The sequence below is a fragment of the Aphis gossypii genome, chromosome 1 (assembly GCF_020184175.1).
Source record: "Aphis gossypii isolate Hap1 chromosome 1, ASM2018417v2, whole genome shotgun sequence".
NCBI classification, from domain to species: Eukaryota; Metazoa; Arthropoda; class Insecta; order Hemiptera; family Aphididae; genus Aphis; species Aphis gossypii.
In genome coordinates, this window is record NC_065530.1 from 42,829,225 (window position 1) to 42,844,616 (window position 15,392).

The 15,392-nt window shown below is 30.1% G+C and overlaps 1 protein-coding gene across 1 annotated transcript in view; it reads right to left on the reverse strand.

Annotated features, from left to right (window-relative positions):
• Positions 1-4,851: 4,851 nt before the first annotated feature.
• The window catches only part of LOC114124236 (G1/S-specific cyclin-D2-like), a 42,160-nt gene continuing 31,619 nt past the window's right edge, over positions 4,852-15,392 (reverse strand). Inside the window, exon 4 of the mRNA XM_050208367.1 lies at positions 4,852-7,556. Coding sequence (XP_050064324.1) covers positions 7,258-7,556 — 299 coding nt within the window. The 3' untranslated portion in view covers positions 4,852-7,257. The remainder of the gene's footprint in view (positions 7,557-15,392) is intronic.

Sequence of the window (15,392 nt, forward strand, 5' to 3'; positions counted from 1 at the left end):
TATTGGATTTTTGTCAGTTATCTTCACGAATCATAACAATTTGAATCTAATGGTAAAATTTTATTTGTATAATATTATTACAAAATTCAAAATAAATTGCAAAAGAAAATTTTTTATTTACTTCATTTATTTAAGTAATTAATGATTGTGCGTAGTTTAATTTGTGAAATTTATATAAATAAAAAAAAAATGTCTAGCATATTTTCATGATTTCAACTGCATATATTATGTGGCAAATTTCGATACACTTTGGTGCATACAAATTCGTGTTCTACTCATAAATTTACATGCACAAAAAAGTGAAAATATCAAAATTAAGTTTCTAATCGACCCCACAACCACCTGTTGTCAGTTTTTTCTAAAAAAAAACTAGTTTTACGTATTTTTTACAGAGTAATTAAACTGCCATCGCTTTACAAACGCACTACACACCTTAAGGGAACATCGCAGCATCTTTTAGAATAATAATAATATGGTATATCTCCGAATTTAAAGTGAAAGGCCACGAAATACTGTTTTTTTGAAAAAATCACATTATGCACATTGTACATTACTTGGTGAAGAAGTAAGTTTTTAAATTCCAAACTTCACATGTATGATCTAATATTCTAATGCGATGACTCAGGAATATAGCGTGCATTTATATGCAATTGTTTATTTTTTTGGATTTTTTTCAGTTATCTTTATGAATCATAACAATTTGAATCTAATAATGAAATATATATTTGTATACTTCTGTATATTATTAAAAAATTCGAAATCTATTGCATATTAAAACGAAAATTGTTTATATAATTAGTTTATTTAAGTAATTAATTATCGACTATTGTAACTTGTTTAATTTGTAAATTTTATATGAATAAAAAATATTTTCTTGCGTATTTGTTGCATATTTTTATGATTAAAAATCCGTGCCTTAACTATAATACTATATAGATTGTTAACTTGCAATATGACTCCTCTATCGGGTTTATCGGTGATGGATGTGGGATGTCCCAACAATTCAAATTTTAAAGAAGGGTTCAAGATCAGCTAATAGTTAATAAATTTATAAACATTTATAATTTGTATGTGCATTGTAAAAAAGGTAATAGTATAGTATAAAATATAATCAATGACTTTTAAATTAAAATTAATTACACTTTTTTCTTACAGTACAATACTTACGAGTGTCAATAATATAATAAACTAACTTTGTACTCTAGTACTTTTTAACGCATATTTTGTAAACGTTCTTCGGTGGTACGTATATATGTTTATCCAACTTTGTTTTGCTACTATAGAATGAAGTTGTGAAAGTTAATAATATTTTTAAGCATATTAGTTACTATTTTTTTCTTAATTTAATTATTAAAATATATATTCTGAATGTATGGATTCAGTTCACAATTAATTTTTTTTCAGTACCTATACATAAATGTTCATTATATTTACCAGCCATAAAATAAAATTCTGGAATTAACCTTGTTCCTTGAACTCTCCCCACACACCACTTGGATTCAAGCTACTTAGTGTTTGATTTTATGAAAAAAAAGTGTACAACGTGGATTAATTTTTATCGTCTTTAATGCGTTCGTAAAGTTTTTGCATCACAAAGTAAAATGTATAATATATTATTATTTACTTACATTCCGCCGCTGCTTGATTTCTGTTATATTTTTACACGGCCACAGAAGTTTAGTATTTATGTACGGTGTTTATACATCTTTATATTTTATATACCAACCATTACACTGACTATAATGGCTACTACTATATAAAAAAAAATATATATATTATTGTAGTAGTTATTAGATAATATACAAATATACAATATTGGACGGTGCATTGGAGTATTGATTCAAGTGAGAAAAAACCCCTTTTCGAGAGAAGGAAAAAAATAAGAAGATAAATAAACATTAACTCATTATTTGATAATGGTATTATCCTTTATCACGCATTTATGATAAGAAAGTTATGTTATAATACAAAATAAATTGTTTCGATGGACGGCGATATAACCGTGTTAAGTTGTTTTTTTTTATTATTTTTAACAGTACTTTTATACCAAATTCATAAAATATATGACATGATATTGATTTTGTATAAAATCTTATTAGCTCTTTTCCTCCTCCCCTATCATCTGCGTGCTGATCAATATATTCCAATATACAAAATAGCTAATAAGTAATCGTTTGATGATGTTCACTCCATTTCGTTCTCGCCGATGACGTGCGCATTGCGAACCCGTCATCACCGGGTATGCGGTATTGCGGTAATATAATGATAATAGTTATTTGAATATACATAGCTAAACACGTCAGCTTGGTGTGGTGTGTACGCGGCGCATTTTGATGTAAATTGTACGACCACCAGTATAGCTAAGCAACTACCTACTGAATACGATCAAGCTGACATTTGAACCTTTTCCCTGTATAATAATAATAATAATAATAATAATTATTATTATTATTATTATTATTGTTAAATTAAATATTTGCTTATTATAGACAATATTTCTTTTTTATCAGCATTTAAAAGAATATTTTAACTGCAGTATCTATGTATTATATATAATATATATTAATTTTAAATACTTGATAATTTTATTGATATGTATAATGGATACTAATATAATTTTATCATCAGTTGCATACGTTATATTTTAAGTACTTGTTATTGAAAACTAGCTGTACTTACTTAAATAAAGTAGCGACGTGAGTGTTTTATTTTATAATGTCAATATAGATTCTATAGAGGTTGACCACTAGCACCGATATTTTATTTTATAATATAAAACGGTGTGTAATAAATAATAATATATAATGTCGTATTTTATAGCTGGAGGTACCACACCACATTTGAGTAGTGACTCACGTGAGGCAATGGCCTCATGAAATATCCTATCATACCACCACAATCTAAAAGCCTAACTTATTGAACATGAATAATTACGTGCTTTGTAATTAGACTTAGGTCACAGGGATGCGGATGAAAATACAATGTGCTCCCTAAAAACTTAAATGCCCCTAAATAAATATTTTCATATACTATTGAATTAAAAACATTTATGCTGATAACCGTTTTTTATTATTACTGCTTCATATTACTTATAGAAAATAATAGGTTTTTCAACATTTTTTTTTTATTTTGAAAAAAAAACATAATATTTTTATACAGACAAAAAGGATATAATTAAAATTTTAAAATTTTATATGATAATAATTAAGCAGAAAACATAGATTTTCCTTGCAAATTTTATCATTTTCCTTTTCTAAAAAGTGGTTTTTGGTCTTAATAAGTTTATTTATTGCCATCCAAAAAAAGTATGCTTGTATTCAAAAAATCAGAATTTGAATAAATAATATATACTTGTGTTTTTGTATAATTCTTGTAACACTATGCGTAAAATATAGAAAAACAATTCGTTTGGTTTTTTTTAGGTTTTTTATTAGATATTTAGTATTATTGATTTCATCATAATAACGGCTGCAGAAAATTACATTTTATAAAATGTTTATACAAAAATAAATAATAAACATTTATAAAAAATTATTCATCTGCTTCTGTTTATGCAATTTAAAATAATACATAGGTGGTCATAAAATACTTAAACTAAAAAAAACAAGATAATGTGATAAAAAAATGTGAATACTTAAATGTTTTGTTGTATTCATTAAAACTGATTTAGAAATTGAAGTATCGTGAATAGTGTACAAAGCACACTGTAACCAACAGAATATTTCTACCAAATGATGACAACTTTTTAATTGATATTATTTTTATCTTACTCACAACTAACGGTTTAGCATAATAGTAAACCTATTATACATAAAGTCTTCAATCTTGATTGCTATAGTTAAGACTAAAAAAGTTGTAAACAAAAAAAGTAGCTATAATTTTCTTGACATCGCATCGATTGTACGGAGGATCATGATCTACATCAAAATGGGTATAAATAGGAACACATTTTTTTGGGAGATGTGCTGTAACCTGTAACTATGACTTTCTTTTATTTATATATTTGGTACCTATATTTATTTATTTTTAAATAATTTATTGCCATTTATTAATGAATTAACAGCATAATTTTCAATTTTAAAATAGTTAAATCTGGCAAACAGTCTTATTATGAAACATTCTCGTTGTTAGTCAATTGTTCTCCTCATTGAAAATAGAATTTTTCGTCACTATTATAAATTACTAATATGTATATATCTTTTAGAGAACTCCCAAATCGTTGTTCCAATGTTGAGGACGCTATATATAAACAATTTAACATAACTTTTTCAAGCCGTAAGAGATTACAAAGGAATCGAAGATCTCGTTGAATATATTATATAATAATAATAATATATATTATAAATAGGTAATATGGCGAGGAATATTTGATCATGCGATAAAAATGAATAGTTTTAACAATTATGGTGTAATAAAATATATGTTTCGATTTATTTTTCGTATTTTTTATACAATAAATATATTTCTTCTTAAAACACGTAAGTTGTACAGTCGAAAAAAACATATAATAAAATTAAAAAAAATGGAGTGAACATATTATATTATACTATTAGTATACATACTTTATTATAATACTTATCAATAAAGTACGGGGAAGTGTGTGAGGAGGAAAAGAAGATTTAGGGATGATCGCTCGATGACGACCAAAATAGGGACATTTCGATTTGGTTTGTATAGCTGTATCCGAGCGCAGTGCCGTTGAATCGGTTGCCTACTCGTGAGAAATTACAATTAATATATTATAAAACTAATTTTATTATAATAGTAATATAATAATAATAATATATATTATAAATAGGTAATATGGCGAGGAATATTTGATCATGCGATAAAAATGAATAGTTTTAACAATTATGGTGTAATAAAATATATGTTTCGATTTATTTTTCGTATTTTTTATACAATAAATATATTTCTTCTTAAAACACGTAAGTTGTACAGTCGAAAAAAACATATAATAAAATTAAAAAAAATGGAGTGAACATATTATATTATACTATTAGTATACATACTTTATTATAATACTTATCAATAAAGTACGGGGAAGTGTGTGAGGAGGAAAAGAAGATTTAGGGATGATCGCTCGATGACGACCAAAATAGGGACATTTCGATTTGGTTTGTATAGCTGTATCCGAGCGCAGTGCCGTTGAATCGGTTGCCTACTCGTGAGAAATTACAATTAATATATTATAAAACTAATTTTATTATAATAGTAATATAATAATAATAATAATAATAATAATAAAAATATTTATAAATACATTAGGGCCGTCCATTTGTCAAGCCGTTTAATCAAATTAATGAAAAAAAAAAATAATAATAATAATGTTTTTTATACCTCAAAAATAAAGAAAAAGACAAAATAATATGGCTTGTGTATAACTTCTAAGTAATAATATTATGATGATAATAATTGCAAAGTAACTAATAATTTTTATAATAATAAAAAACATAATAATAATAATAATAATAATAATAATAATATTATTATTACTAATGAAAATAGCGTTACTGCTATTGTGGTCAAATGAGGGATGGTGTATCAGCGGGGAGTACGTCAAAAACAAAATAACTCGAATGATGATCATTGAACCATATCCCTTTGCATTTACTATATTACGATGTATATTTATGCACTTAAAATAATTTAATTAAATGATCATTTGTATTGTACTATATTATTAAAACAGAAGAAACAAAAATAATGCGGTTTATATAAGTCTCGTTTGTATATTTTATTTTATTTAGGTATAAAATAACATTCTTACTAAAGATTGATACCTATACTTATTAATTAAATAATTTGCTTTTCATATATATTTTACTATACGTGTTTTTGGAGATCAAGAACATGACATGTAAATAATTTAGCTACTTTGACTCGAATAATAATATTTATCTTACTGAATGACTACAATATAGTATTGAAAAGAAAAATAAAGAATATTAAATACCTAGTAATAATAAAACAAAACTAATTTTACGAATATTATTATTATTATAAATTATAATATGAATAGCCCACGTTCAAGAGATCTATAAAATTTCCGCTACATTTAAATTGTTATAACAATATTTAACTAAGTGTGTGAATAAATTCATATTATATTTTACATGATTGGAGGACCATATTTTTTATTATGATTAATAATTATTCAATTTCTTCAACGGGGGAAAAAACTAATGAATAAGAAAAAAAATATTATGTACAAATCAGTTTTTTTTGGATCTTTTTTTTTTCTAATGAAACAACGTTTTCCATATCGTTTACATATAAGGAGAGATCATACATAAAATAATAATAGTAATAATAATTAATAATTAAATAAAATAAACAATAAGGGGCGTAAAACTTAAACACTAAAGACAGAAGAATAATGTTATCGTTATACAATATTGATAATAATCACTTAACCCTATGAATTATAAGCTCCTGCGGAGAACTTATAATATCTAAAACTATTTATCACATTTTTCTTTTAATATTATAACTTAACACATAATAATATAACCTACGTATGTAATAATAATAATAGTAATAATATTTAATTAACAAAATAAGATAGCGAACTCGCTTGAGTGGTGGTCATCGTCACTATAGACGAAAAAAGCGTAATAATATAATAATCATAATAAAACCAAAAATGAAAAGTTCACTTATTACAATAAGATTATTGAATTAAAGAAAAAAACAAGTAAATCACTTAATGATGATGATAATATTATGATAATAAAAAAAATTAATAATTTCGTTTTCCAACAGTTTTTTTTTTTTTTTTTTTTTTTATCGAGTAGGGAAATAAATAAATAAAAATTAAAAAAATATATAACACACCTGCAGTTGTACATTATAATAATAAAAATAATAATATTGTACAATAATAATATATTATTTCACATGAGGTAGAAACAAAACAAAATATTATCTTATATAATAATTATGATTATGACCGAACGACGGTCGCTTTGCGTATGATGATATTTGCGCTTCGCCGTCGCAGCTGAGTTTACAATGATCATAATATAAGTATTATAACAACTGTTCGATATAAAAATATAATATCGCACGCCGAAACGGAGAACAGGATCCACCCGACCGCCGCCGCGGACGACCGTCTTCGTGGCGGATGAACACGGAGGGAAAAATTTCAAAAAAAAAAAAAAAAAAAATCGTCAACGGGACACGTTTTACCTGTACTCGGACATATCGTACAACGTGCCAGCCGTTTGTACGCACGTGGTCGAGGGACCCGCACTACAGATGGCCGCCGCCGCCGTGCAAGCCGCAGTCCTGCACGCGGTATGGCTTTTTGACCGGCGGCTCGGAAGCTGGATTGTTGTTTTCCGACTTTTCCGGCGTGGCCGCGGCCGTCGTGCTGGCCACCAGCGCGTCGATGAGCGACACGTGTTCGTCCACCTCGGCCGCGCTGCACGCCAACAGCACGCACAGCTCAGACGCCACCTCGGCGGCCGCGGACGGATCGATTCCGCGGATGGCCGACAGCATGCACGAAGCCGCCATCACCGACGGTTTTTTCTCTATGAAATCGGGTTCTGTGGGACAAAAAAAAAAAAAAAAAAACAAAAACAAAACGGTTAATGATGATTTTACATTATAATATATTGAGTACGTAATTTATTGTTTTTGTACGATTTTGAAATAGTAATACAATTGTACATGGTCTTCCAGGAAAACATAGTAAAGTATAAAAATTTAACTCTCAAATAAGTAAAAAAAAATTATCTTTTTCTATTATTGAAAACAGAAGCTATACGACGTCTATCTATCATAATAATGTCATTAAGAGGACGTCATACCCACATGTGTTGTCCGTCTTACTGACGCATAACATAAACTAATAATATGACAATAACAATAAATGGGTTTAACAAATTCCAGTTTTGTATGGTTAGCATAAAATATTAGAGACTATTTTTTTGTAAAAGTACTGGTAATTTATAAGGAGTGATTTTCGAATTATTATAAAACTTGAGGCAAGAACATTTCATAGATCATAGCAGGTATAGTATATTAATATCAATATATAGTATCGATATTGAACATGCAGATTTTTGCTCAAACTGTTTCGAATTTATCGAAGTTCGAGAGAACCAATCCCTATTTTTTAATGTAACGATTAGAAAATAAGATAATACCTAGTATTATTAATATTAATATATTTAAATATACGTAATAGAATAGTTAGAATAAGGACTTTCGTGCAATAGTATACATTTTTTGGTAAATTTTACCGTTTACTCAGTAAGTATAAAAATACAATTTTAACACATAACATAATATAATATCACTTCATGTATAAAAAAATTCATTACAAAAGTAAAACAGAAGCTACCTAACTATTTAATTACGATTGCCTATTATACGATATATTATGCGAACTAAGTTATTTTGTCATCGTTATATAGATATAACATAACTGTTATAATACAACACTATAATTATAATTATAATACATTATAATGTAGTCACTTAATTATATTTTATAATTATAAGTGAAAGTACTATACAGCAATGAGTGATACTATAATAGTTGAAACGCAAAAACACCTGTATACAACGCGTCAATGCACGCCGGCGGGGGTGTCTGCAACGGGGAATACTATTCGAAATCCGTACGATAAACATTGTCTGTTGTGATGCATGTAAACGCATGACGATGATTTTTGAAATACGTTTTTTCTTTTTTACAATAATATTGTATTTAGCTGCAGGCAAATGTTTCGGTTGCAACGGGCTGTACTGCAACGGGCAGCTGCACCGTGACTAAATAGCACAGAATAATGGGCACGCCTAGCCAACCACTACTACACAGTAGGTACACTTAGAATTTTCTAATTTTTACTAGATGTTATAAAAATGCATTTTGGGAATGTGTATTGTTATCTTTGTGTTCTTATTCTAATAAATTTAACTCAGAAGAATAATGGCATATTATTATTATACATGGGCATCTATGGGGTAGATGGGGAATTTGCCTCGACTGGAAAAATAATATTAACTTATAATTTGATAAATAATAGCATATATTTTATATTTATAAGTTGAAATATAATATTACACATATTTAACATAAACTTGAGATTTTTTTATTTTGCTACTCCCCCCTTTAAAATGTTATACGAATAACAATATTAAAAAATATATATTTATCAAGAAGGAGAGCATCACCAACGGGCACTCCACTGTAGTTTTAGACTATGTTATGTAGATTATACGAAATATATTTATATTATACAGTCGTATATACGTAGGTAATATACATTATATGTTATAGCTTAACGGTCAGATTATCTAGTTTTTAACATATAGTATAATAGTAATAATATAATATATTAATATATATATATATATATATATATATATATAATAGTATATTATTATTTTGAATACTTATATAATATAATTATATATTGTATTATGTATTATAGAGCACAAAACATGAAGACATCCCATTTTAATACTTTAAAATTATGTATAGGTATGCGAATGAGAAAAAAATAATGTATACGAACACGACGACAAAACACCGCACCGTAAAAAAATGTATACATATATTTTATTCGTAGAACTTGACACCATCGCAGATAATAATGGGAGTCTTATTTTAAAAGTAAAATATCGCTGCAGCACATTATAATACCTATACGTTCAGTATATTGAAGAATTAGTAAAAAAATCGAATTTCATTAGTGTGTGCGCACCGAAGAATAATGTACTCCTGTCTCTTCCTCCGACGAAAAAGGGTTAGTATTGTTTTTTTTCACAATTCTCATACATATATAAATATCAATAGACCAAAAATAATAATAAAAAAGGGTATTCGGAGGACGTACACAATTATTGTAAACGGAATGCATAATACACGCAAGTATAATATTATAATATATTATCATGTATATAGAAACTAGAAAGGGACCCGTTTACAGATGTCTCCTCCCGTGGGTCACACGGCGGTGCATCGCAACAAACTGCACCACCCCGAGGTCGTCCAAACTATACAACGCAATACGATGTATAGTTACAATGATATGTATAACATTATACTATATAGTATAATATATTATATAAAACCAAAATAAGACTGATATTTTCGTAAAATGTTGTCATACAAGCCTATACAAACGATGATCACTAAACAACATAATTATATTATATAGGTACCTACTGACAAATGACACACCACATTTTACGATTATTTTGAGTTTAAGTTTTAAATCGACTAGTAAAAACTGTATACACATCAGCATTTAAATAAGTTCATCCACCCTTAATTATTGTGCAATATATTATATAATATATACAACAATATTGTTATTAGAATGTAGGTATAAAGGACCTAAACGATGGAAAAGTGATATGAGCGTCTATATCAAACTTCATAAGACAACGGTGGCTTTGCTTGATCGCCGGAAACTAACGTTTTGTTGTTTTGTTAGGTGTATTGTTTCTTTTAGTTCAATTATTAGAAAACGCTTTTGGTCGTGTGCACATCCATCAAAACATACGTCCGCTGTTCTAGTTCTGTACATAAGTCGTTTAGAGTTAAGAGCGCGGTGAGAGTATTATATGCGGGCCGCTTTTGTCGCGGAAGCATATCTTTTCGTCTACTAAAAAGGGGTAAAACCGACTCGATATTGGGTGTTATGATGTGGTTGGTTGCCACCGACATGGACTATAATGGTTAAAATTAAATTACAAAGGCCAACATTTATATGTTTAGGCAACAATAAGAAAATCTCTTTTACATTTTATTCTATGTCGAGATGAGATACCATTACTTTGGTTTTTTTTTTCATTGTTTCATATTATAAATAAACACGAATTGCGACTTGAGTTATTCATATAAATATTATGACAAAATATGTTCACGTTCACTCTTTTTTATTCAACCGTCTGGTCGAAGGAGCATTAATTATTATATTGAACCTATAAGTGAAGACGACGACGACGACAACGAAGAAGTTGCCCCGCCGATCCGTTTTCGTTTACGCGGCGGCGATTTGACCTCAGCGCGGCCGGTCAAATCTTCGTAGCGGACACACGTCGACGACCCCGCCGGAGGGACACGCGCCTCCGTGGTCATTGGCCCACGCCTCCAACGCCGCCGCCGCCGACAACAACAAGACGACGACCGAGCGCGACACTCGGCAACGGTTGCGGTGGACAGGTGCGCGGAGGTCGGAGGATCAATGGACTGCGTGTGCCATGTGTTCGCGTCATGCGCGGTGCGTGTGAGAGTGCTGTATATCTGCCACTGCCGCCACTGTTGTCCGGTTATGGCCGAGGGAAGGGGACGAAGAGAGGATGAGCCGGCGAACAGAAAGGGTAGTCTGATCGGATGTTGAACAGTCGAGTCTCCGATTTAACAACAAAATTTCGCCAAAAATTTAATACCTATAATTGAGGCCAGACAAACGAAATTGCATTTCAATACAATAATAGGTATCACTGCACCTCTTAAACCGTTATTTTTTCTTTTGCCACCTATGAGAACAAATGCCCAGAATGCATAAAAAAATGGAAAATTATTTATCGAGAACCGTATTTTTGTTATAATTAAAATTTTCAATTTGTTAGTATAATTGTGTGGAAAAATATTCTATAAGAAATATATTAAGTCGTTGAAACTGTACGTAATATATTGAACAACATTTTTTAGAATTTGTATTTGCTAAAAACTCGTATTTTTGGAAACGTTTATTATTGATTTCAGTGAACTATTTCGAAAAAATACGTTTCAGAGCTAATACTTTATTTCGACAAAATACACTTTTTAAATAAATAAGATTCCAAAACAATATTTAATAACGGTTTAAATTCCAAACGCATACGTTTACGAGTAAATTATTTTCAAACGAAATACGTTTCCATCAAAATATATTTCCTAATCATTATATAGTTTAGAAAAAAAGTTTTCCGAGTTTAACGTTTTAACTAATAATTATTTTCCATCAAAATTTGGTTCTCATCCCAATAATTAGTGTGGACATAATTTTACTGTTCAAAAGTGAGACACTTATTTAAGAATTACCACGATAGGATCCCATTGTACAAAACGCTTATCACTTAATTAATTTAAGTTTTATATAAGACTAATATTTACCTTTAAATGTGTAATAAAATAACTTTTGAATTCTACTAATTAAATGCATAAACATTAAATTTTAACTAAAACTATAAACCACATTATAGATAGTAAAATAATTATTTATACAATAATAATTAAAACATTCAATTTTCGTGAATTCGGGACAAAACAGGTTCATTTGAAAATGAGGAAGCAGATTTCAAAACCGAGACAATTGCGCACCCAACGTGGGACGTCTTGGTCACACTATTTTATGATAGCACCCTCGCATGATCCTCTCCTCAAAATTCCAACCACGTGTACGACATTTATTTTTCTTACTATGACGGGTGTTCCTCAACGGCACTTCTTCACCGTCGATTGTATAATCACAACGTCCTTACCGCTACCGCAAAGGAGTCTGGTCCGCAGTCAGCCAGCCGCCCGCGAGTCATTCATTCGGCCGACCGCGAAAAAGACGACATTATTATTATTAAATAAACATTGCAGAGCGTACCTATTATTGTTGTACAAAACGTACACGTGCAGGGCGAAATGTCGAAATCCCGACAGGCGAGGAGAACCACCGCAGCCGTCGAAAAAAACATAATATCATAGAATCCGCGACCCCCGACCATATACACGCGCGTTTGCGAAAGACGAAAGCAAATAATATAATGGAAATAATAATAATATAATAGACGCAACACACAAACGACCAAGCGAATTGGAATTCGCGCGATTGCCTATATATTATTAGAGTATTGTGTACGGCCGTGATATGGTCCCTGCGGCGCAAAAGGCACGTTTTTCTTACTCTCGAACACTTCTCATTCTTCTGCAGTAGTAATTGCGTAAAAACAACGAGAAATATTATAATACAATTTTACACAATGAACGAACAACCTAGGTATATATTCCGGTTTTGAGAGACGTCGAAACTGATGTTGCAGAGACCCCCTCGACGGATTAATATTCGAAATCGATTATTAGATATTAGACGTGGTTGTCTCACCGATACTCGTCGTTTTTCACGAGTGATAAACATAATATATAATACGAACTAATTCAGGTTTGATACAATTTAATATTTATAGATAAACTCCTTGAAGAATGCGCTAAATTCTCATTTTGAAAACGTATTTTAATATACAACACATAAAACACTGTATAAATTAGATTTACATTTTAAAACAGAATTTGGAAACCTTTATATTTTGGTATACTTGCAATTTTGAATATTGCGTAGTATGAATTTACTTCGAATAAAACCTTCATACAATTATTTAATTATTCAATTGTAGTATTAAAATATATATGTATACTATAATAAGTAATAACACTTTACCTAGTTAAATGTACTTTGAATTACTAATTTGGATTCATCCTATAACCCTATAGTGGATAAGAATATCCATAAAACAAATATCTTAATTAGTAATTACCATATTATAATATCTACAGCTAACCATCTATTGCGGTTTACTGGTATCTAAAGTTTTTTCCGCATAATATGCCTGTTTATAGGCAGTATATATCACACTTCAATTTCTTTATTACCTATAATATAACCGTGGGTAAAAACAATAACGTTTCACCATTCCGCGCATTCAAAACATGGCGGTCCAATTTTTATACTTATTATTTTTTTTTTTTTTGGAAACCCACCCAAATACTATTATACATCACACAATGTTGTAGGGTACCTACGTTATCCATGTGAATATAAAACATACCAATTCAATTCGACCTGTCGACACGTTTGTAAACCAGCCCTACACCACTCGTCGCCGACTGCAGCGCACCGAGCAGCTCAGTTTTGTGGCCAGTCATGTCCCTTTCGAACATCATATTTTCCCACACCTTCGACGCGAACAATATACGTACGGAACATATACGAGTACACAATGTGCAATATAGTATGTAAATATACGCAATAATAAGAAGTTCTTTTTGTATCCGATACACTGCAGTGTACAATAATACGTAAGTCGGTGGTATACCTTATTATTATTACCTGTGCATATATTATAATGTAATAGTAATATTTATTTTCTACACAAAAACGCAGTATAATATACTCGTGTATATTATGTAGTTACTGCTCCGACAGATTTTACGTTCGTGATAAAAACTCGTTTATTAGTGAGGAAGGCGACCCACCCATAGCGGACTGTGATGCAGATGCTAAAGTTACGGGCACGCACAAGCTCCCAACGGATTTTTCATATCGACCGGTGGCGTTCCCCCACACCACTACACCATCCATGGGCTATATCTAGATCCTTATCCGCGTTGGTCTATACCCGGAACCAGGAAGCAACGAGCAGTATATAAAATAATATATATATATACTATATAGTTTATAAAATTATGTATACATACACATGGTTGTAGTACCTATGTAACTGTATCGGTCTTGCGCGGCTAGCTGCAGTCATACATAATATATACCGAACGATAGCAACACCTGGCCGCCCCGCGGTCGACTGTTTTTGGGGGAGACACAAATAATAATAATAATATGAAAATGAATAAAAATCGAGATTTCTTTTTGTGAAAATAAATGACAAAAAAATATACAATATAAGTATAAAATGAAATAAAATAGCAGATGTTCCTTCCGTGAAAAGGACGAAAATCTTCGACGGTATTGTTTACGATGCAAAGAATACAAGCAGGGTCGACGGTGCCACGAGCCACGATCTTTGCGTAACTCATACGGAGCAGCAGCAGCAGTCTTGCGAGACATATATTATTATTATGTTATACAATGGGTGCGTGGAATCAATAAGCGCTGATCGATAACGTCGTTTCGTTATATTTCATTATTATGTGTCGGATATACCTATATTATAGAGAGGTATATAATATGTGCAAGACATATTCGGATTCGAGTGATTCGACTGATTTTCATCGTCACAATATAATATAACTTAGACATTATTTTTAGGGTCACCTCTCTCCCCCCTCTAGAAAGGATTAACTTAGGCCAAATTTCCAAAATCCCTTTACTATACGTATGTGTTGTGTGACAAATCGAGAAACCCCGTTATTCAATACATTATATAACATCACATAGACCGTTAAAGTGTATAAATAATACATAGGTACCCTATACTTACACGACAACTTATTACTAAATTTATTACATGTATATAGTTGTGGACATTTATACTTCGAACGTATTAATATATAATACAATGTATCTAACCTATATCTTTGATACTACCGGCCGTGTGTATATTATATTTAGAAGGTGACATTAACAAATGTATATTCTCTATATTCTAGTATAACA